At 43.5% G+C, this 25,688-nt stretch overlaps 2 protein-coding genes across 2 annotated transcripts in view; both read left to right on the forward strand.

Moving 5' to 3' along the window:
- Window positions 1-18,289, forward strand: part of LOC142785088 (uncharacterized) — a 60,088-nt gene extending 41,799 nt beyond the window's left edge. The window contains exons 8-10 of the mRNA XM_075883493.1: window positions 16,893-17,060; window positions 17,360-17,419; window positions 18,212-18,289. The gene's annotated coding sequence lies outside the window, so the exon portion shown is untranslated. The remainder of the gene's footprint in view (window positions 1-16,892; window positions 17,061-17,359; window positions 17,420-18,211) is intronic.
- LOC142785167 (membrane metallo-endopeptidase-like 1) overlaps window positions 16,811-25,688 on the forward strand; it is a 38,273-nt gene continuing 29,395 nt past the window's right edge. The window contains exons 1-4 of the mRNA XM_075883622.1: window positions 16,811-16,814; window positions 16,893-17,060; window positions 18,212-18,402; window positions 22,965-23,039. Coding sequence (XP_075739737.1) covers window positions 16,811-16,814; window positions 16,893-17,060; window positions 18,212-18,402; window positions 22,965-23,039 — 438 coding nt within the window. The remainder of the gene's footprint in view (window positions 16,815-16,892; window positions 17,061-18,211; window positions 18,403-22,964; window positions 23,040-25,688) is intronic.

Below are 25,688 nucleotides of genomic sequence, written 5' to 3' on the forward strand. Positions count from 1 at the left end.
CGTCAACACGGAGATATACTGTGCAACACCACGTTCTGCGCAGCGGAAGGCAAGCCAAAAAAATGAGACGCTTTAAATTTTTTTCACTGTGTATAGAAAAATGTTTGCATCGCTACACAGTAACACATTGGTACCTCTAAGCAAGTCAAATAAAAGATCGAATGAAATGTTTCTGCGGAGAATTCTACAGCTAGCCCCACGTCCGTCACGTACTTCAAAATATTTGTCACATTATTTTGTTGATTCCCGGTATTGTGAATGGTGCAAATAACTTCGACCATAAATTCAGTCATCTACAACCATCAACACACTCTAGAAAAGACAATGCAATCGTTCTGATCAACTCTTATTGTTTCACAAGGCGAGAGTCTTCGATAACTCAACCACTTTATATACCTAGATTTTTAATGAACTCGCTTGGAGAACCAATCGATAACAATTACAAACGCGAAGCCACATGGCTACAAGAACAATTTCTAATATTTCTTCTACATTCGTGTTCCTAGTTGCTGAGGCAATATCCCATCTTATTGATATAGGCTTGACCACAGCAACAAAACTATCTTCTTGATTAGGATTGAGTACACCCTGTCATGCGTGGTCCCTGCAACACCTCCATGCGTCCGTCACTGGTTCATTGGTGATAGCGAGGATTGATAAAGGCACGGGGAAGAAAAACTGTTCATTTCTGTTTCCCAATATTGAATTGTACACCAGCTTTAAAACGCTGACCTTAATGGAATTCTTGCCTGTTTAAAGGCACTAATTCTAGCCGAATTTCATTCACAATATTGTGCTGCCAAGGATACGCAAAAATATACAAGTCTCAAACTGCCGAAATTTATACGTTTAAGCGCTCAGAAAGAAGCGTAGAGGCAGATGAGATGTAGTCCAACAATTACCATTCAGAACAAATATCCTCTTCAGACCCCACGTGCACTAAAACTCACATTACTTTTTTACAGTTGAAACTCTTGGTGCTATTAGAGCCACCATTCTCGGGGCAATTGCATTCTCTAATATGTGGTGTCCTCTGATCAGCAATACAAAAAGAACTCTGCAGTGGAAACGATGCTTTCCTGCTTTCCAACATATAGTTTTTGGCTTCCACGTTCTAGTAACAGTGTTGCGGTAGGTCCCAAATCCCTCAATTATCTACCAGTTATATATTCTTTATTGTTGTTTCAGTCTACCTAGGAAGAGTTTAGGAATAACTTCTGCTCGTTTGTTTAACCTAACAGCGAATATTTTTGTTATAAGAAGATGTTGCCTTCAAATGTGCGTTATAATATACACTCGGTCTCGATGGGTGCATTTGCCTTCTTACGTTTGACAATCTCATGTGGTTTGTGTTAAGCTCCTTGCTGTTAGGCTTTTGGTATTTGTTTCATCTAATAGTATGTAATAAAAAAGAGGAATAATGTGTTTTTAGACGAAAACCGGAGCTGGAATTGTCGGACGATAAGGCTATGCCTTGACCAGCTCTTAGAGTCGAAAGACAGGTGTGGTGTGGAATTGGGCAGTGGGCCACCGCGGAAGCCACTGAAAACAAATATGCCAAAAACTGCGCAAGTTAGCCGTGTATTAGAATCTAGACAGCCCGTGTATTAGAATTTAGGATGTCCTCTAGCCCGCAGGGGCGCCTGCGCAAGTAGGCGTTTGGTGCGTAGCGACACCACGGACCCGAGCTAACGGGGGAGTTTTGACTCCCTCCCACGCCTAGCCGTGCGTGGCTTTGCCGTGTCCGGGGAAAAGGGGATCCTGGGGGTTGAGCCGACGCTGGGTGATTGGACCTTTAAGGCCCCCCGGAAGAGGCAACACACCCCTTTGGCCCCGGCTTCACGTAGACGGCACCCCTGGGCTGACCCACCCAGGGGAAATCGGCAGTCGCCTTTTCCTATCTCTCTCTCCCTACATCTTCGTCTTTATCTCTTACTGTTTATCTGTCCTGTCTTCTGCCCTCTTCCGTTTACTTCCAAACTTCCTGGCGGCTAGGGTTAACCCTGTGCAAATAGCCTACCTTGGTCTAGGCACATTGGGTTATAGTGGCGTTGTACGGCTGGCGTCTGCAGGTTTCAGCATCCGCAAACCTGTAGCGTCCCCTCGTTGGGCTCCGTGGTGGGTGGCCGCCAACGCTGCTGAACAAAAATAAGAAAGGCATGCACAGAGCATTCTCCTTACTATCTGATCGTACCGGCTTAAAGCGGGTACGCACCGATGATATAAACTTTTTTAACCAGCCCAAAAAAACATATCTTCACTATCATGTTATCCACTGTGAAAAAACTGAAAAGCAAGCCAGAACCGTCTCTCCTTTCCTGGTTTCTAGGTGTCTTACCGAAACTCTTGGCACAGGATACAAGGTAACCAAAATGGCTAGTGGAGACCTTCTCCTCGAAATCCGTGACAAAGAACAATTTGAAAAGCTAGACCGTCTTTCAGATTTCGGTGGCATACCAATAACCATAACACCACATAGATCGATGAACACAACTCGCGGAGTGGTATCTGACATGGACTTACTTGACTTGACTGAGACTGAACTTTTGGAGGGGTGGAAGAGCCAAAATGTCACTAATGTGCAGAGAATCATTATTAGAAGAGATCATAAGGAAACACCGACGAAACACCTAATACTCACATTTGCATCCAGTAAACTACCGGAATCTATTCAAACAGGGTACACAAAGACATCTATCAGGCCGTACATACCAAACCCTCGTCGTTGCTTCCAATGCCAGAGGTATGGCCATGGTTCTAAAACCTGTCGTGGTCGCCAGACTTGTGCACAATGTGGAGTCCTAGGCCACGTGTCTGAGAACTGCAAACAACCGCCACACTGTGTAAACTGTGAAGGAAACCATGCCGCATATTCACGCTCCTGCACATACTGGAAAAAAGAAAAAGAAATAATTACGTTGAAGGTGAAGGAGAATATTACATTTAAGGAAGCACGGCGAAGAGTCGCTCCATTCTATGGACCTACATACGCTGATGCGGCGCGTCAGGGGGCACCGCCGCACCAGCCCTCGCCACCCCTCCGGCCCGCGCATACCGAGCCGGCGGTTGTGGCACCTGCCCCCAAGGCGGCTGTAGCCCAGGCTACACCGCCTACTCCCAAACAGAGACCGGAGACTCCAGAGTCTTCGGGTCTCAAGGCCTCCCCTCACCAGGCGAGGCCCAAAATTCAAACTAACAGCCCGCATGTGCGGGCATCCAGTGCCTCCGAGGAGGCAATGGATACATCGGCACCCTTGGTGCCGAAAGAGCGGCGTGGCTCCTTGGAGTGCGCCAAGAAAACAAAAAAGCAAATAACAGGGCCTGGTGATGGCCCTGTTAAGGGAACTCAAACTCCCCGTCTAAACAGCCACTCGCTTTTCGTACACACAGCACTATTTCACATTCACCATGAACACTCAAAATATACAATGGAACGTCAGGGGCCTTCTCAGAAACCTTGACGACATCCAAGAACTCTTACATGAACACTCACCAAAAGTGCTGTGTGTACAAGAAACACACCTTAATTTAAAACACACAAATTTTCTTCGTAAATATGTTATTTTCCGAAAAGACCGTGTTGATGCTATGACATCATCCGGAGGTGTTGCCATCATAGTGAATCAAGGAATAGCATGCACACACTTACAACTCCAAACACCCCTTGAGGCAGTGGCTGTTCGAGCGGTTCTTTTTGATAAACTGATCACAATCTGCAGTATTTACATTCCTTCTAGCTATCAGCTCCAAAAACGCGATTTACACTCTCTAATTGATGAACTTCCGGAGCCTTATGTTCTCCTTGGAGACTTTAATGCGCATAGCAGGTTATGGGGTGACTCTCGGTATGACGCGCGAGGTCGACTGATCGAACAGTTCCTTATCTCGTCGAGCGCGTGTCTCCTAAATCGAAAAGAACCAACCTATTATAACCTCGCTAATAACACCTACTCCTCCATAGACCTGAGCATAGTATCTCCATCTTTTGTGCCTCTACTCCAGTGGAAAGTCGTCATTAATCTGTACGGAAGTGACCACTTCCCCGTAGTTTTGAGCACAACGACAGTAACTGAGTGTCCACCACGTGTTCCCAAGTGGCTCATAAACAGAGCCGACTGAGAACAGTTTCATACTATCGCTTGTCTAGGTTGGAATGACATCTGTACTTTGAACATTGATGTTGCTGTGAACTACTTCACAACGTTTTTGATTGATGCTGTAACAAAATGCATCCCACAAACAAATGGACACCTTGGAAAACGATGTGTGCCATGGTGGAATTCTGAATGCCGAAACGCGCGCAAACAGCAAAACAGAGCTTGGAGGCTGCTTCGGAACTCACCGACAGCCGAAAATCTTGAAACCTTCAAGAAAATAAAGTCTCAAGGCAGGAGAACGCGTCAGCAGGCCAGAAGAGAAAGCTGGCAGAAGTTTTTATCAGGGGTAAATTCATACACACAGGAGGCTAAAGTCTGGAACATGGTCGGGAGGATAGCAGGAAAACAAGTATACACACTTCCACTCGTAAACACTCAGGGTGATACCTTGGAAGATCAGGCTAACTTCCTCGGTGCACACTTCGAACAGGTATCCAGCTCGTCCCACTATACTGAAACTTTCCAAAAATGCAGAACAAGAATAGAAAAGCAGAAACTCGAACACAAATCCACTAGATACGAGGCATATAACCAAGCTTTCAATCTAGCTGAGCTCCAAACATCTCTAAACTCCTGCAGTACTTCTGCCCCAGGTTCTGGCCGTGTGATGTATGAAATGTTAAAAAACCTACCAAACGAAACCCGAAAAACCTTACTTTGTTTGTACAATGCTATTTGGTCTTCTGGCACTATTCCTACCTCCTGGAAAGAGGCTATTGTTATTCCCATTTTGAAAGAGGGCAAGGACCCTTCTTTACCCTCGAGTTATAGGCCTATAGCACTTACAAGCTGCTTGTGCAAAGTCTTCGAAAAAATGATAAACTGCCGACTTGTACATTTTCTTGAAACAAATAATTTGCTCGACCCATTTCAGTGCGGGTTTCGAGAAAGTAGATCCACCACAGACCACCTTATTCGTATCGAGGCACAGATCAGAGACGCGTTCGTCCATAAACAATATTTCCTCTCTATGTTCCTCGATATCGAAAAGGCTTATGATACTACATGGCGTTACGGAATTCTAAGAGACCTGTCCATCCTTGGTGTGCGCGGAAGAATGTTTCATATAATCGAAAGTTACCTGTCAAACCGGACATTCCGTGTCCGTCTGGGCAGTGTGCTCTCCCAAACATTTGTCCAGGAAACAGGCGTGCCACAAGGTGGTGTGCTTAGTTGCACACTTTTTATTATTAAAAGGAATTCTTTGCACTTGTCCATTCCCCGCAATATGTTCTATTGTACATATGTCGACGACGTTCAGCTTGGCTTCATCAAGTCATGCAACTTGGCCTTGTGTGAGCGGCAGGTTCAGCTGGGCTTAAACAAGGTCTCCAAATGGGCAGATGAAAACGGATTTCGACTTAACCCACAAAAAAGCACGTGTGTCTTGTTCTCTCGAAAGAGAGGCATGCACTCTGAACCTGACATTCGACTGAACGGCCAACGTCTGTCCGTCAAAGTCGAACATAAATTCTTAGGCTTAATCTTGGACAACAAGCTGACCTTCGTTCCGCACATCAAGAATTTAAAAATAAAATGTTTAAAACCCATAATTGTTATAAAAGTGCTGTCACGTACTACTTGGGGTAGTGATAGGCAATGCCTCATAAATCTAAATCGAAGCCTCATTCGCACCCGCTTAGATTATGGGGCCGTTGTCTATCAGTCTGCAACTCAAAGTGCTTTAAAGATGCTGGACCCCGTGCACCATTTGGGCATCCGCCTTTCTACGGGTGCTTTTCGCACCAGCCCCGTAGAAAGCCTTTACGTTGAGTCAAATGAGTGGTCGCTTCATCTGCAAAGAACCTACATGTCCTTTGTTTACTTCTTTAAGGTGAAAGCAGACAAGGAGCACCCCTCATACTCTACAAATAATGATTTGTCGAGCTCAACTCTGTTTCAAAACAGGCCTTCGATGAGGCAGCCCTTCTCAGTTCGTCTGAAGTGTCTAGCTCAAGAAACTGCAGTGTCACTTGAACACAGTTTAATGGCTCCTGTAGCATACCCACCACCGTGGCAATGGCAGACTATAGACTGCGATGTGTCTTTCCTAGAAGTTACAAAACATGCACCTACTGCCCATATCCGAACATACTTTTTGGAACTTCAACACAAATACACACGTCCTGAGTTCTTCACAGATGCCTCCAAGACTAACTCCTCTGTGTCCTACGCTGCTGTCGGCCCATCCTTTTCGGATGCTGGCCCTCTACATCCACGCACAAGTATCTTCACAGCGGAAACTTACGCGATACTTGTGGCAGCTAAACACATAAAACAATTACAAATACAAAAAGCAGTAATTTATACAGACTCCCTCAGTGTAGTAACGGCTCTGCACACTCTTAAAAAACACAAAAACCCAGTCCTTGTCTCACTTTACTCTATTTTATGCACACTCTACACACTCAAACAACATGTTGTAGTGTGCTGGGTGCCAGGGCACCGTGAGATTCAAGGCAACGTGAGGGCGGATCAGCTCGCTGCATCCGTCCATGAGAGCACCGCCATTACATCCATATCAATCCCGGCCCTTGATCTTAAGCCGTCTCTCAAACGAAACCTCCGGGACTACTGGCAGAGCAAGTGGGATACACACACACAAAACAAACTACACGTTATTAAGCCACACCTTGGTCGTTGGCTGCCTGTATCGAAATCGCGTCATACAGAGGTAACACTAACGAGACTCAGGATAGGACACACATACACGACACACACATATCTGTTGTCTGGTGGCGATCCACCATTATGTGACAGATGTGGTGAATCCTTAACCGTCCTTCACATGTTAATTCAGTGTAAACACTTAGAAACTCTAAGAAAACAACATTTTCCAATACTCTACCAACAACATATACCTTTACACCCTGAAATGTTTGTCGGTAGGGAACCACTTTTTAGTCATAATTCATTGTTAGCGTTTTTAAAAGAAATTCACAGCTTTCATGTCATATACCCGGGCATACCGTAGCATGACCTCTCCAGAGAGGTTTTTCCTGCGGTGGCTACACAAGAAAGCACATGCCTCACGGCCCTTGGACGCAAGGGTTTGAACGAGTGAGGCACTTGTGCTAATGCCATACATATCCACCATCGTCTTTTATTATCACCAACTTTTTTCATCTGTTCACATCACACACACCTTTCACGGCATGGTCATGATTTTATTACTTGTATGTTTTTACCCGCCTTACTGCGAGGAATTTTATGGCCCTTATACAGCCGCTTATCACAATCATTTTCCATATTTTTAGTAAGATGAACTGGCGCTCTTTGGTCGTGAATCGGCCCTTGCGCCATAAAACATCAAACATCATCATACGATGTCCTCTACAAACAAAGTCCCGCTGCACCACGTGCGGCATCTTCCTTTGCATAACATCTGCCTGATACTGCTGAAAATTTTCACAACAGGTAAAAGTGCTTTTCAGAGCAAAGGATAAATCTTGCTTCAAGGTGAGCATTGTTTGTTTCTTACTCTTTGAGGCCCAGTGTGCATTATATAGTACACACTGTTGTGCTAAAGCTGTTTGTCATACAGTCACAATTTTTACTGGTATTATATTGTATGTGTACGCATTTCCAAACTGTGTTTTGATTGCACCTGTGTCGCAACAATTTTGCATGGATCTGAGAAGGAGCAGTAATTAGTACTTTTTGCCCCCCTGAAAATTATCTGTGGCAGAAAGCGAATTTGTTTTATCTCGACCTCGTACTTAGCACATACTTACGACATGTTCGATTTTCGCCCACTTCGATTCCTTTACATTTGCATCATACCAAATATAATCCAGCTAAATGAGTGCAAATAACACCTCCTTCCTTGGCTTTATTGTCTGTTGGTTTTCACAAAGATCTGTGTCTATAGAAAAATAGTGAGCTCTTCAAATGTTGTTTTTTTCGTTTGCAGAGACCATGAACTTCAACGTAATTATCAGCTAATGAAATAACATCATTTTATTCAGCGCAGTCGGTAAACTATCTTTTAAATTACCTTGCAACCCATTTTCACTTTTAGAAAACAATTCGATGGTCTATAATGCTATATTTGATGAAGGTGGCAGTGTTTTCTGTGTAATGCGTATTATAACTTACTATCGAGTGGCATTTCATAGTTCTTCATCATTGATATCATTGATATTGTTGTTGTCGCTGTTGCTGTGGTCGTCGTTTTCCCGAGGTTTAATCATGAAATTTTCTAACTGAATGGAATGAGCGTACTCTTTGAAAATTTTGGATGTCGAAGTAAACACTATGCACTTCCAGATTGGGTATGCAAATAAGAACATTTCTGTTGAAGTCGACTTGATAAATGAAGAAACTTTACTTCAATAGACAACATTCTAACAAATGTTTTTTTTTTTCTAGCCGAATCATCTAGAACACTCAGAACTTGCATATTTCTATATTTACGCTCGTAAAACTATTGTTTACCGTAATGAACCAGCGTTAAGTAGTTCTGGACAAATTCTGAAGCAAATTTTTCTGATCATTACGAACCGAATCGCACATCTCAATTGACATGAGACACAAATTTAATCCGCTTATATACAGGTCTCACTGAATGCAAGGGCGCTGGACTGTCTCCCCTTACAAAAATCCTATATATGGACTTATAAAAAAATCCCCATATATGGCTACATCTGGAATTGGGCATATCTGGCCCATATATGGAATCCCCATATATGGGCCGTATATAACCTGATATGTCCAAATCCTGATATAGCCATATATGGGACTTATATCCCCATATATGGGTGTTGCTGTATATGGCCATATATGGCTATATATAGAAGCATCCATATAAGGTCTTATATGGATGCTTTCATATATGGCCTTATATGGATACTTTTATATAAAGCCATTCAAATGATTCATCTATATTAGTTCAGCCTGTGTCACCGGCAAAAAATATAGCTGCTCAAATCATTCTTCAGCTAGAAATATACCTGTTTGTTGAAAGGTCTGCATGCAGTCACTATCATCTCCAAAATGAAGGCAGTACATACCCAATTAAGTTATCCTCATTATATCTCAAGTTATTCTCAACGACTATTTGCTAGAATGTAACTTGGCATCATATTTAAAGTTTGTGGTGGGCACATGTCACTGTTAGTCTACTTTTCCTGAAGAGATACATTCTTTGTGCTTAAATTTATTGCTTACTTATCGACACTTTTTTATTTATCTATTTATTTCATTACCCACAGCACCAATTGGCATTACATTGGGGGAGCATTTACGAAAAGTAGAATACAAAAAATACATAGTCAGCCAAACAAATAATCAAAGTCACCTGAATCACAATCTGCAAGAGAAATTCATATATAAATCGGAACATGTTCTAACATATAAATCGGAACAAGTCTAACATGAAATAAAACAAATATTTGGGAGTGTAGAGGCAATGCTAGAAGGCAGCTGGTTTCATCTTGTAATTGTTTTTGTAAAAATCATTTTGAAAGTCAGTCTTGCATGCGATTATTCTTATCTTGAACCTATGGTCAACACGGTCTGAGAAATAGTACAGTGCAAGTAAATATTCCGCTTTATCGATTCCGACTTGACAAAAATAAATTGCATAAAAGAACCCAATTTGAGTTTCGTAAAGATATTTTTCACAGTGTGTTATGTTTAAAACTTTTCTCGCGTGTCAATGGAGCGTCCATAGTCAGTCAAAACGAAATATTGACTTGCTATTGACAGTATCAACTGCGTGTGCATTGAATAACTTAAATGAGTTGATAATCAACTTTTAAGGAGTTCGGTCGAAAGTGATTGGTATGCAAGCTTGTTATGTACAAGTATTGTGACTAATGACCTATAGAACGACTGCTAAAACTGGTGTCTATAGGTCTCTGTGCGCGTGGGAACGGAGGCATTTAACAATATTTCTTGCCAACGGGACACTAAAAATGTACTTTGTAAACGTAATACGCTTTCCATTTTGCCAATAATGCATCATTAACGTAACAGTGGTAAAGAGCTCATTCTGCAGAAATTATGGCGTAGGCATCGGTGGCTCTCCATGAAAAATCGTCTTGTCAATGATCGAAAATAGAGAGAATGCAAATAAAACAAATATTGTAAATTCTCGGGTTTGAGTGATGATCGAAATCATGCAGGCAATTTGCATGGCATGCAAGTGCTCTACCACACAGCTATGCATCTGCTTGGAAATAAAGCATGAATAACTTCCTCTTGTTGTAAATGCAAGGAAAATAACTGTCATGCTTAACAAATACATGTATCCTGCATACAGGTTTCACAACACAACATTTATTATCGCAGCTATATTGCATAATACAAGTGTGCATTGTCATCAAGCATCACAACACGTTATTACCAACGTGACTTTGCGGTCTAAAGACAGCCAACCATTACAAAAGGTACACTTGTTACTGCACGTATTCCCTCACGACTGCGTAGTGGGTGCATAAAGTTCTAAAACATTTTACACACATTATATTGAGAAGCACGTTCTGCTGGGCGAGTTGGTACTTCATCTTAACTTAGTTGCGCGAAAAAATTTGAAGTGCGAAAGGAAGACACCTGGACACAGCGCACACTAACAACTGAAACTTTATTGGAGAAAACAGACATATGTATGTGGTTACGACAACACGTGAGGTGGAAAAAAATGACTAGATGAGCAGACATCTGATCATTTTCTTTCACAGTGTAGACATCGTGTGGTGGATGGCACTGCGCTGTCGTGTGGGAAGTATTATTTAGAATTTATTTATATAATTGTAGATCACAAAGCTTCTCTAAAGGAATTAACAACCATTCTCTAACCAATCATCATATTGTAGAGAGTGTGGCTGCGCGCCCTTGTTTGGAATACGGTAGTTAAAGCTAGATTCAGTGACACGGTATAGCGCGGGAAATCGGAGAGGCGTATTTCATAAACAAAGCTGGGGATTCATGTGTCACGTAACTCTCACTTATGTTGCTTGCTACTGAGATAGCTTTCCTGGAAGCGCATCATTTATACAATCTGTCTGCTCATCTAATCCTTTTCTTTCACCGCACGTGTTCTCGTAACCGCATATATACGTATGTCTGTTTTCTCCAACAATGTTTCAGTTGTCAGTGTGTGCTGCGTCTAGGTGTCTTCCTTTTGTATTTCAATTTTTTCGTGCAACTCGGTAATTACATAATATTTCTTGTTCTTTAAACTATGTTACCCCTTTTTTACACAAAATGCAGCCATGTGCGAAACCTTCATTGAAACACTTTCAACCTTCTCAATTACACAGTACTATTCCACAATTAAATTTGTTCAAGTAGCATCATGCAATAAAGAGTACACAGTAAGTGATTGAATTACGCACAAGAAACAGGATCGATACTGCTATCACGTTCAACTGTGAAAAACGGAGCTTAACGGTCCCCCAATTTTTTCACACAGTAGCAAGCCCTAATGCATTATACCAGTTTATTTGTCGGCTTGCGTAAAACTATCTACAGTTCTCACGGATTAAAACGTGACATCGCATTATTTTGTGTAACTATAGATGCGGGTATGCGCAGTTCCTCAAGATAACCACGCGATTTTGCGACATCAGTAACGATAATGTCGCCTGTGATGTACGCATTCCAGTCACATTTACACTTATATCACCCTTATTGTAGATGGCGGAAACAAATTTACGGGCTATTCTTAAGTTTTTCCATTTGGATCCGTGACATAGCACCCTGTTTTGAAGAATCAAACTAGCAACAAAATTTTAACTGCGTGTCCTTATCAAAACACACGTAAATATAAAAACAAGTGGAACGTAGACGAAGAAAGATAAATTCAAACGCAAGACAAATTCAAACGTGGGCTCATAAATCTCATGACACCCTTGGAGTTGGAGATATGCAACTCTTTTTTATTTGTAATTGCGCAAGTTGTAATTTATCCTTGGTTTTTCCTCAAGCGTTAAAATGAGAAAAATACAACACAAGTATATTTACATCAATATATTTATGAAAAGCACAATGGCACGAAACCAACAATTTCCTGGCGTAGATTTTTTGATTAAATAGAGCACTGTCTGGATCAAGTGAAAAAAAAAGAAAGTGTTGTCGTATCGCTTAAACAAAACAGCCTAATGACGTAACCACGATTAGCATAAAGTTATTTACTCAGCAAGCATGCAATGTGGTATGTTTTCGATTTATCATAATATTTATGAACGACGTGCGAAGGTAATGAAAATGATGAACTTACCTTAACATTTAACCGAGACTTGTCTTTCAAGGAGCCTGTTAATCCTGATAACCTATTCATACCTTAAAGCCACCACGTCCATTCGTACTGCTTTAGGAAGAAGTTTCGAAAGAACGCTTGCCCGCAGGCATAGGTATCCATTTTTTTCTCGCACGAAAAGTTGACGATCGCCAATCCAGCAGCGTACAGACGCACACGCACACAAAAACACTTCCACGTCCGTCCACAATTTCGCCACGTACAGCGAAGTAGATTCCTGAGAGCTGCGCGATTATCTTGTGTAAATTGGAGCAGTAGTTGAACACGAAATATAGAGCAGAAGGAATGAAAATTAACAAACTTGATCAGCACGGCACCCATGACTCCGGTGAGCAAAAAAGCAACAATGGCGCGGATGGATACAGTGCATGCCATGCACATCACAATGAACATTACATTACTCCTTGAGATCAATAGTTTACGCACTTTTCACTAGAACTAAATTTTCCTGAGCTTATTGGCGAACGACGTTTCATTTTTTAACAATTATTGACGCAATGTTATTACCATACGACTGAATGTTTGTGCAAACTATTTTCTTCGTCGTTACTTGAAATGGGCCGCGGCACTCTCTTTCCTGCTGTGTGGACAGACTGGTGTAAGCCACGGCAGGGCAGCAGGGCGCACGTGCGCTTCTTCCTTAGAACTACGTTCTCCGAATTGTCCACCCATCCGATGGGCGCCCTTTTTTGTATTTTTTTTACTGTGCGCACCCCTTGCAACCAATGCAGTCAGGCGAGTTTTTTCGAACAATGGATTTCAACTTGCTCCCGTGAGCCGAAAAAGCTGCACGTGGAGGACCTTTGAGACAGGCATTCCGTGGAGCTGAAATCACTGCTTCGTGTACGCTGGCTACGAAGACGCGTTTCAACCAAATTTTCATCTTATTTCGCAAGGACTTATATTGATAATAATATTATTCAATCAACCAATAATCAATCAATCATTTTTAACGTATCCAAGAACAACCACAGGGTTTTTCACGCTGGCGTGCGCGAAAATAAAACAATAATAAACAACACATTACAGACTGTCCACAGAAAAGCAAATCAATGAAGAGAGCAAAAACGAGCTGTCGAAAAAAATCAATGCACAATGGGACAACAAACAAAAGAGTAGATATTCATGTAATGGGGCTGAAAAATAATGTGGAATATACACAACCGTGCCGAAGGCTTCCTGAAAGACGGAAAAGGAAAGAATCTGTGCATATGCAAATCTACGTTAGGACAGGGCAGCCCTCACTGACAAAACAAAATGACTGTAGACTATGAAAAACATAACGAATCAAGAAAGTTGACGTTAGAGAGACTCGGTATTCTGTAAAGGATAGAGTGTTGAAAGAAGCTGGTAGGTACATGCAACGGTCGATTCTCTCTCGATAACTTACGCAAAGTTTGAAAATTATTACAACCGAGAAGGGCAGAATATCTCACCCTGAACTAGCTTGTAAATAAATAACAGCTCAGCGCGATTTTGCCGGTCATTAACTGGTGGCAAATATAATAATCCAGCAGTGTTGAAAGGATTATAGTGAAACGATGGGGGTAAATGCTTATGAAATTTTTCTGGACTGACTCAGTGGCGCTACTGCTGGATTTAGCAGGGCCATTCCAAATCAAATATGCATATGTACTCAAGTTGACGACGACATATCGCGGTGTACAACTTGTAGAAGGCTGTAGGAGAACCGGATTCTCGCGAGATGTTGAGCCAACAGGAAGAGAATGAAGGCCTCGCATGGCAGCACATTTAATGCAAGTAGAAAAAATTCAGCATGCTATCAAAAAGAACACCAAGATAACTGATCTCATAAAACTTACATAACGACACAGTATGACAGCATATGGATTTGCTGTTGAACGTTTTGCGAAATACAACAACAACATTAATAATAATAATAATATTAATAATAATAATAATAATAATAATAATAATAATACACTCATATCATTCTGACATGGCCGAAAATATCTAGCCACACTGAATGAAATGCCAGTGTCCTGGTGCCCATGAATCTCTATACGCGAGTGTGCACTTGCGCAGTTTGGCGAGTATGTACCGTCATACATACCTTATAAGTAAGTGCACTACTGTGTTGGTGTTGAAAGGATATGTTCGCAAGCAGTTTGAATCGTTACGCGCCTGCACAGCAAAGGGCTGTTTACATAATGTAGAGTTTGGCTTAGGTATCACGCCAGCCCGCAAAAAAATGTGTCATACTAATTGTATTCACAATGCAATGTTTAGGCTAATCATGATGATGGCACGTGCGCTTTAGTGACCTCGACCAAGTAATGACACACCAACACAAAATAGAAGTTATGTGAATTCGGCAGCCTACGTTAAATGTTGCTATAAAGCTTCAGCATTTCATTACATGGTCCATTAAATATGTATCACGTGTGAGTCAGTTGCACCTTTCTTAACGTACATGTCTATGACGTGAGATTTATTTGACGCTTGAAAACATTACAATAAATTATTTGTTCACTTGTGCAATCATAAAATTTTTGATAAATTTACTATAGGCACAGCGAGGAACATTATACGTAGCCAAAAGAAACGCAAGATGTATTTTGCAATAAATTAGTACAACTTCCATCTTGATTGTAATCATAATGGTGCCTGCAAGTTGCATTCACGTAAGTTCTTTTTGTTTTTCAAAATACTCCCTTAAACATTGAACTGCGCATGCAATAATAGTAAATGGCTGCTGAAAGCAATCGCAGATGAGGGGTCAACAGGATTAATAGAAATCTTGTTATATGAAGGGAGCATATAGCCATCAAAACTTTCAAATAATCAGAAATTTTGTCCACCGATGTGGAAGCTAAAAGTGCATTGAAATTACTATTTCTTGCTGCCACTTTAAACAATGCATTAATGTGAACAATATAACTTGCATGCATTTTGTCTTTACATAATACTATATAGGATTGCTCTATAATAATAGCGAGGTTCGGAAGCTTCAATACGTTTTGTGACTTGACACGATTCCTTCCTCGTAAAACATGTCTGCTCTTGTATACATTATTTACGTCGTATTAATTGCAACTTATTGTTTCAAACCTAAATGCCATGAAAAATGTACGAGTTAAATTACACGAATGCATGCATATATGCATTCAACTGAGTTGCAACTATCACGAACACAAAGCTGACCTGAAATTTCGTTTTTTTTTGCATGGCAGAAACAACATATATATTTAATACTCCTATTGTTATGAAAAATAAGCAGGTCAGCTTTGTGTACAAATTGTTATATATTACAATTCGCATAAAAGTGTGATCACGGTGCTAAATATATACGTGGTTCATCCCAAATAAGAGAGCACTTCCACATATAAGGACCCACTTGATATGTTATATATGGTGTGGCCGTGCCTTATTTGGCCGGATTTGACTCCTTATCTGGGCCAACCGCGTCATATATGGCCGTATATAACCCCATACATGAACCGACTCTGCCAGATATACATCCATATATGCTTATATCTGGCCACATATGCTGCCATATATGCTTATATGTGGCCACATATGCTGCCATATATGCCTATATGTGGCCACATATGCTGCCGTATATGCTTATATATGGCCAGATATAACTTATATATGGGCCATGTATGGCGTTTCCATAAGGGTCTTTCAAGCGCTTTTTTTTTCAATGGCATTCCACGGGCGTGAACAATGCCTTTTCTTACGTGTACAAGAGCACATATATTATAAAACTTGACTTCCTGTGCGAAGAGCTACGTTTATTCATATCACCATTGTTTGTGGCTATAGCTACATAGCCGTATCAGCACTCTGATAATTTTCAGAGCAAACGTTCCACTACGCTGCGTCATACGTCGCGTCGCAAGACCTTGTGCCACGTGAGCGCGAGCGACGGGAGTGAAGGGGTGGCAGGCGAGACTTCACGCCACGTGAACAGCTGCGGAGAAGTTTGGCAGCTGCGCTCGCTATGAGCCTCGCCGCTGCTGCAGTTCTACTACACTATACCGCTTTGTTACCGCCTGACTAAGCAAAAGTTTATAGGATGTTTCTTCAGCGTCTGGTCGCCAACTGCTCAAGTCTTGCCGTGGACAGCGGACGGCTGGACCACCTGTGCGAGCGCTTCAGCTAGAGAGAGGCGGAATCCAGGGGTGTGGTGGATATAGCTAGACGGAAGACCACAAAATCTAGGGGGCAAAGTTGCCTGCTCAAAGACCACCAAGAAGGAAGGCAAGAATAGCACTAAAAAAAAAGAAGCTTGGCAAGCCAGAAGCGTGTCAAGTTTGAAGCTACTCTGACCACCAAGCCGAACATAGCTATCACTCATTATCACTAGATTTCGAAAAATTAATTTCAAGTATTTTTTAAATATCATTAAAGCCGGGTGAGAGCGATGTGTACGTGTTCCTTCTTAGGAACTAAGCATTCGTAGTGCATCAAAGCCACCACTTGTGTTTATCGCTTGCTCCGTGCAGCCAGCTACCTGTCCGCCATATTCAACAGCCCCCGAGACCCCTGCGACAACTTCTACGAGTTCACCTGCGCTGACTGGCACGCCACCTCCAGCGACCTCCAGCAGTACGACAACGCCGACGACGCCGTTACGGGATTCGTTGAAGAAATGGCCAGGACGGTGCTCGACGGTAATGCCGTAAACGTGCTACTTTAGGCGGTATCATCTTTAGTTCATGAACTAGGTGTTCGATGCTCATTAGATAACTGACGTGGACGCATTCTCAACAATGGCAAATGAAACAAGGCACATTTTTCTATACATGGCAGCCCAATAAATTTCCATCCCTTCTCATGATTCTCACTCTCAACTTTAGTGCGTCCGTATGTGGACGCGTCATTTGCGCAGTTTATCAGCGACAACCTTTGTAAGTCTCTTGGAGGCACGCCTCTGACGCGTACGCGCACTTCACCCTTCCATTTACCGCAGGTGGTAGACCGGCCAAGCTGAAGCCCTTATTCAACATCTGGAACGCCTGCAAACATACAGGTTTGTTACTCAGTTTGGCAGTCGATGCACAATTGTGAGGAGGCAGAAAATGTGTGCCAACATTCGAGTTCTAAGCCCAAACGTACCCAACAAAAGTTGATGCAATATCTCACTAGTGAAGCCAAGCCTCAAAAAGTGCGGAGTGGGCCAGCCATCGTTACTTCTCATTGTTTCTGTCTTTCTACCTCTGTTTGTAACTTTTTTTTTATTTTCAAGTTTTGCCATTTTTAGTATTTATTTGCATCAATGTCTATTTTTCTACCAACGGTTATTGTTTTCTTTCTATTTCTTGTTTGTTTCCTTTTCCTTCCATTTTTGTACGTGTCTTTCCCTGCGTTACGCCAAGCAACCACGTCAGGTACGACAGCCTGGGGAACTAAAATGATCCGCACTTACAATTCTGCGCACTGAACGTAGACCCGTACACTCTGTTACGATGCGATCACGTGTTTCCCTGGCCGTCTTTAATACCCCTAGGCACATATCTATAGAGCAGGGGCTCTTTGAAATTGATACGTATTATGTTTTCTAGATGCTTCTTATGCCTCGCTTGTTTGCTTGCGTGGAAGTCTTGCAAATGCGAACTCGCCATTCACAGAATCCTTATACCCGAATCGGTTGCTCCCTTTTAGTTTTCTTGGGTGTCTGCAGCATTTGATAACGTCCTATGACACTAACAAAACATAATATAATAAACGAATTACAAGTTACGTCCATTAACTTCTTTGACCGTCCTTTTTTACTGCTTCAGACACTCAGTACGGCGGAAACATCACGCATCATTGTTTGCAGGTGTCGTGACGGATAGCGATCTGAGGAGCGCCTTAGCTTCCCTCGGACTCAACGTCAGCAAAGCCGCTTCCGTCACCGCGAGTGACGTATTACATGCCGCCGGTACCCTGCTGTACAAGCTGGACAACGCGCCCATTCTCTCCATGGAGCTCGTCTCGGATCCTTGGAATGCAACGCCGAAGTTAATAGCGGTGGGCGTCTTCGCCTTGGCCATACTCCTCCGAGCTCATTTTCACGTTTTAAAGTATGCGTTCGGTTCTTATCCTCGCTATATCACTGCTAGTGCGCTGGACCTGCCAGCGACTTATAGACTTAGCACCACTCTGTCGTATAACAGCGTAGGCATTGAGTGTCTAGTGCACTGCGCAACGAACACTAACGAGCTATAGCGGTCGTTCTAAAGAGCCAAATAACACAATAAAATGCATTGCACGTTGTAGTCCTTCTTGCGCTCTAGGAACATAGGACACAGTGAATTGTGGAGCATACCAGAGAGGCATTTATTTTCGCTTTTAAGATGTTTAGCCCACTAGCCGAAATATGCAATAATAGTATGCCAATGTAACACACTGCGGAATCACCATACCTAGGAAATGAGCGACTAAAGTTCACCCAGGCGGAAGTGCTGATGCCCTTGTATTTATATTTACCTGCACCGTTGGACAACTCCATGTGGTCTGAATTTCCGGAACCCTCCACTATGACGCTTCTGATAATTATAATCTGGCTTGCGGACATTAATTACGGAAGTTCTCACTCTGGCCAACAACCCGTGACTATATCGGCCAAAGGTACCCTGAGAATGACTGCGACTTTTCTGCGCTGCTTCATCAGTATCGCGGCCCACAGCTTAGTCCATGGTTAAGTAAACTAAAACCTACGTTCTCGCGACCTCAGGCTTATGTTGATCATGATTGCGGACATGCGGCGATAAAAACGAGCAGAGAAGAGAAATAAGATGAGGTTGGGAGTGAGCAAAGAGAGATAAGGTGGAGTTCTTGGTCTACGGCTAAGGTCTCTATTACAGGACAGCGTATACTGGTGAACCAGAAGGTGTCCGCCGTATCGTTCCTGCGGTTATACCTGGTTGCGTGGCAGTCTTTTGTGTTCACCCCCCTCCCAGCCCCAGTGAAAAGGGCTTTTTCCTCACGGCCCCACATGTACTCACCGTCAAGTGGCGCCACCAACGGAAACAATCGCACCATCTCGGCTCGGCCCGTATTGCCCGGAAATTGCGGCTTGCCGGACACGCTAGTGCCATCGCCGGGGGCGCATTTTCTCCGATAAGATAACGGCTCTTGGGTTGCAGCTAGTTTTCTCTAGAGCAGAATTGCGTAAGTGGGTTGAGGTGGAACAAGTGAGGCAAGGGGATGAACGTTGATTGATTTGTGGGGTTTAACATCCCAAAACCACTATTTGATTATGAAAGACGCCGTAGTGGAGGGCTCCGGAAATTTCGACCACCTGGGATTTTTAACGTGCACCCAAATCTGAGAACACGGGCCTACAACATTTCTGCCTCCATCGGAAATGCAGCCGCCACAGCCGAGATTTGATCCCGCGACCTGCGAGTCAGCAGCCGAGTACCTTAGCCACTAGACCACCGTGGCGGGGCAAGGGGATGAACGTGCGACTGAGTGAGAGGTGAACGAGAAAGCAGATAAGAAAGTGAAGCAAATCCTTCAGCTGAAGCTAAAGCTTCAAGAAGGAGCTCCGAAGGTAGATGCAACAGCCAATTCTAATTGTATGGTTCAGCCGGATAGTTGTTCTCCAGTACATCGTCCGTGAAAATGACTTCCATTGATGTGCGGATGCAAGCGTGCCCAATACTGAGGGTCAGCTTGTTGTCCAAGATTTTTTTAACTTTAACATATATATGCGTATATATATAGTGCAGGCGGGCACACAGAAGAAGCAAGTGAGGCATCTCGTTTTTTTTTTGTGTGTGTGTCCTGGTCATCATATCCACCATCTTTGCTGATCTGCGAAAATCACTGTAACATACCAAGAGCTTATCTGTAACAGTATTAAAAGCTTGTCTTGCATTTGTGCGAAAAATTTGTTTAAATCCCGAAACTAGCGTGCTAAGACTTCTCACGAGATATTACTGAACTGAATTTCAGGAATTATTGTTAATGGACAGCTTTTTATTGGTGTAGGTGGTTAGGAACAAATCCCGATCACAGAGAAAGCTAATGTAAGGGTTGGCAGATTATTGTGGCATAGCAGCTACCGTATAATTGCGGTGTGCGTAAGCGTCGACAATAAACCTCACACTGAACAAGGCTTGCGCGTACGCACGCAAGAAACATTAGGAATTTTAGAATACCGTTTGCAAGCGCTGTGGGCGCAGTGGGCGCCATACGACTTTTAGCATAGTGTTTGTCCTGCTGCGAAGTGCAACGCACGATTGCAGCGACACCGTAGCCTCGAAACCAGCGCTTGCGGGCCACATGCGGGCCGCCATCACTGCACGCAATATCGGATTTTTGCGTGCGGTCCGCGAACGCGAACGCCGACTCGCGTTACGACGCATGCGCAGTGGCAGCGACCGCACCGCAAGGGCTCGCGGTGCGCTATTCTACAACTCCCTATTATCATAAGCAATTCTAGTTGGCCTCTTCGCGCACGCTATTAATGCACTCGTAAGATCCATGATCTGGCCACTTGGTATTACAGAGTGTGGTCATCTTGCGGTAATCACTCATGCGATCTATGCTATATGCCGCTAACGCCGCTGTGGTATCGCAGTTAAGGTGTTGCCCTGCAAAACATGACCATGTGAGTTCAATTCCCTGTTAAAGCCACATGATTTCAGTGAAGGTTTAGTGGAATGAGTGCCCGTGTGCATTTTTTAATGGTTTTGACCAGAGGGTCAAATTTAACCCGGAATTCGCCAACACCAGCATGCCTCGTATGCGTATTGTGCTCCTAGAACGTAAAACGTAAACACGAAAGTGTTTTATGCTGGTGTCCCAAAGATTTCGGTGAAGTACTTCCGTCAGAGAAATCACGTCCAAAATATTGCGCACACGGTCATAAGACAGAAAAAGTTCCGTATGGGTGTCGAACCTACGACTTCTTGGTCAGCGACAATAGCTGCCGGTCATGCTATCCACTGCACCACAGTGACATGCCTTGTACGCTTTATAGATGCGCCTTTTATATCTACCACTGCCCTCTCACAGTACTATTGGTAAAGTGTAATAATGCATCATGACCGTGGAATCCACGATTACTTCCTTTAACACATCGTTTCTACGTCTCCACCGTATTTGGCGCGTTTTTGAAAGGAGTAGGGAATTTTTTCAATGCTTTTAATACACTGCCAGGTGGCCACCTTACCCAAAGCGTTGGAGTGACTCATAGCCTCCATCCATGGCCATAATAGTAGTGCAACGCATAGAGCAACAAACCTGCTTCACCCAGATGTAACTTTACGTTCACCGCTTACGCTTGCCACGGAAAAAGAAAAATATCATGGCTGGTCAACACCGAAGACAACGCACGTAGCATTTCAGTCTAATTGGGCAATGGCGTTCAATGCCACCAGTAGGCGACCTTATTCCAAGTTTGGCGAACAATCAGTCGTGCTCTTTTGGCTGTCACACCTCTCTCTTTGGTTCTGCTCTCACCCAGTAACTACAACAGCTACCACAGGCATCCGTGGCCACAAGTGCATGTTTAATCAATAATCACTCATTATTCTTGGACGTTAGCTATCGAGACGCAGATCTATCACTAAGCGTCAACGTGGATGTATTTACGAAAAACGGTGCTTTAACTGTCAATGAGCAACAGATATATCTTTTAAGCGCTCTAATATCAATGTACTTTGTAACGATGCGTTTTACTTTCGTGTGATAGCGATTCCTATGACGTAGGGAACAACGATGTTTTTTTTTCTATTACATACTGATTCGGGGCCACTGTTTCCCCTCGTTCACCACCCGCAGATTTGTTAGTTTACCAATGGGTCATGTGGTGCGCGTGGCGTGTAAGCAGAATATGAGGCATGCTGGAAATAATCTACATTTTTTGTTATGTGGGCGCCATAGATGTACAATGTTGAAAAATATCTGACAAACTGAACAGTCGACCGTGGACCGGAGAACTCAGACAGACGTTCATTAGCGTCCGATGGTAGTGTAAAACTTTATTAGTTATTCAGGAGCAGGGGTAGAAGGAGAAAGCGCTTGTCCTCTCTTCCTGTCTGTTTTTCGTGCGCTTTAACTGATAGTTATACCAGCGAGCAGGTGGGTCACTATTCGAGGACGCCATTTATCGTCGAAACACGCTCGGCCTGGTCCAAGAGGCCTCTTTGGACCTCCAGCCCTGGCCGAGCGACGAGGTTCTGCCACGGCTTCCTAGAGTAGGCTCGTAACCCAGGCGAGTCTGTCTCAGGTGGTAATGAGCTCTGAGCGTAAAGAAAATGATGGCTTCTAGTCTCTTCTTTGAACGAGCTCGCTCGCCTGCAGGTTTTCTTCTTCTTGTGGGATGAGTGCGGGAAACTCAACAATGATTTTCTAAGTGCCGCTGTGCATACCTTGAAGACTATGGCTGTAAGTGTCTCTTCCAGTTAAATACGTCTGCATCGTTGATATTCCCCTGCGAAAGCTTTGTTGTATATATTTGTCGCGGAAAACTTGTCTGAGCAAGCTAATACCTGTGCTCCCATTCCAATAGTTTTCAGACCAAAAATCACTATGCGACTATCTTCAATTTCTACGTGTCCGTCTATGCTTTTCCGCAGCTGGGAGAGCCGGACATCTTCGTGAGCCGCGTCGACGTCCAGGTGGAAGCCAGCAAAAAGGAACTCTTGGCTCTGGCCTGCAAATTTTTCAATGCGTGGGCACATTTGGGTTAAAGAAACGACACCCTCTGCGAAGCTGTGGCGGACATTGCGTTCGCACTGGCTAAGGTTGTTCACTTTTCACTTTTCTTGCTTTTCTTTCCATAAGTGGTCTCCTTAACACCTTGGTGTACTTCAGACGCATATTGATTGATTGATTGGGTGATTGGTTGATTGATTGGTTGGTTTATTGGTTGATTCATTAAAATTATACTTTGTTTTAGAAAGTAAGAACGTTCTATGCATTGTACTACGCTAAAATACAAACAACTACATATTGGGTTATCGAAGTAAAAATCTTGCAGAAATTACTAACGTTTCTTAATTCAGCTGTTCCAATCATACAGCTGAAGCGTCTTGTCCTAACTACTGCAATGAAATGGGTAGGATTAACTTCTTGTTATAGAGCTTAACATACGCCTACTAATTAGCATTACTCAAATGCAACTGTTTGTTGAAATGATTAGTGCATACCGTTTTTGGCATTCTTGTTTTTGCAATCAATTATCATTTTTTTCGGTAGGAAGCGTTTGTTAAAATTTAACTGTATGATTAAGCTTGTCTATATGCACTGCTATTCACGCCGTTATTTATTTCCTAAGAGAACACTTGGCATGCATTCGTCTATTGGCACAAATATGTGCATGCAAATGCTATATATGCAGCTAATTTCACCTCTCAAACGATGTATATGGTTTTCTTGCCGCTTGCTCGCGGGGTAGCACTGAAACATCTGTTCGTACAACTGGCTGTCTTTACTGTTAATAGCTTGCACGTGCGGTCAATGACGCGCAACATAGCTCCAACATAGCGACATAGAAGACGTCGTGGCAGTATGATCACGTGGCAAGTAACCCACTTCAAAGAGATAGCCACGTCACTAGAACGTTATTGGTCCAGACACAAGCGCAAGCCATCAGAAAGTGTGCGTCTGCCTCCTCTCATTCAGTCCTTGGAATGTCCGCTCGATGGCAGTGCTTGTATATGAGGAATATATAATGAAAAGATGCTAGATAGTGGTGCTTGGAGTGTTTAATAGGTGGACGAACGGACACACAGACAGATGCATGGACGGACGCACGGATGGCTGCACGGACGGATGGACGCATGGACGGACGCATGCACGGACGCAGGAGCGGATGCATGGACGAAAGCAGGGACGGACGCACAGATGAACGTGAGGACGCACGAACAGACTCACGCACGTATGGGCGGATGGACGCACGGGTGGCCACATAGACGCACGCATGGATCGACGGAAGCAAGAACGAATGGACGGACGGATGCTTCACCCCACTATCAAACATTTACTCCGTGGATATGCTGCCATTTTTTTGGAACGCCAGAAGCTGCTGCTCGTGCTGCTCGCTTCGATCTCCTCTGTTGTGCTGCCGGCTATTAATAGCGCCATTAGCTTCATTTCCAAAAAAAATGGCAGCATATCCACGGGTTGAATGATGGAGAGTGGGGCAAAGCATCCGTCCATCCATTCGTTCTTGCTTCCGTCCGTCCATGCGTCCGTCTGTGTGACCAACCGTGTGTCCATCCACCCGTCCGTGCGTGCGTCTCTTCGTGCGTCCGTCCCTGCGTTCATCCATGCATCCGCCCCTGCGTCCGTCCATGCGTTCATCCGTCCGTGCAGCCATCCATGCGTCCGTCCATGCATCTGTCTGTTGGTCCGTTTGTCCATCTAGTCAACACTCCAAGTACCACCATCTTGCATCTTTTCATCATATATTCCGCATGTAGAAGCACCGGCATCCCGCGGAGATTCCAACGACTAAACGAGAGGTGGTACACGCACACTTTCTTGCGGCTTGCGCTTCGTGTCTACTTCCCACCTTTAACCACCTCGAGTTCATGGTATATACTAGTTCACTGTATTAATGGTACTGGGGCCCAACACTCGCTAAACTTTTCTAAAACGAAGAAGGTTACGCCCAGCGAGTATAACGTAGCAACCCTTATTTGTCAGATAGTGCTCAATGTACATGCCAATGGCTGCTAATGGGGATTGAGAGGCAGGAGAATTCGGCTTCTAGTTAACGCGCACACTGCGAGTTTTTTATTGTTCAACAATGCACAGGAAAAATCTCCTACCAGCCCCACTTGCATATGGATTGTATTACGCGTTACCCTGGTATGCTGTTAAATCCAAGTGGGGATATGTGGCATCGGGGTTTCGGTACCGGTTTCGGAACTGGTTCAACGGCCCCCAGGTAGCGCACCACCATTGTATATATTGTCGTGTAAATAGTAAAAAGAGTTTCCGCCCGGGTATCAGCTGTGTCACTTCTCTTTCGGGCCGCGCTTCGGGCGGCGTGCCGATTGGTTCTCCGTGCGTCGCGTCCGACGCACGATAGAACAAAATTATGCGCTGCGAGGCTCTCTTCTTTAAATTTGAACTCCTTTTAATCCGACATAATACAAACGTTTATCAAACGAGAGCTTCTATCACTAAAACTTCCGGGCTTTCTTGAAAGTCTTGTTGTCTTACGGAATAGTCCAGGTTTTATAAGATTATATTGTCGCGTTCTAAACAAAGGCGACGTTCATGCAGTCCAACTGCCGAAAGGGGTCGGCACAGTGCAGTCAAAAGAAAGAAAGTTGCGCGAAGACTACTGC

This window comes from Rhipicephalus microplus, unplaced genomic scaffold (genome assembly GCF_043290135.1).
Source record: "Rhipicephalus microplus isolate Deutch F79 unplaced genomic scaffold, USDA_Rmic scaffold_18, whole genome shotgun sequence".
Lineage (NCBI taxonomy): Eukaryota > Metazoa > Arthropoda > Arachnida > Ixodida > Ixodidae > Rhipicephalus > Rhipicephalus microplus.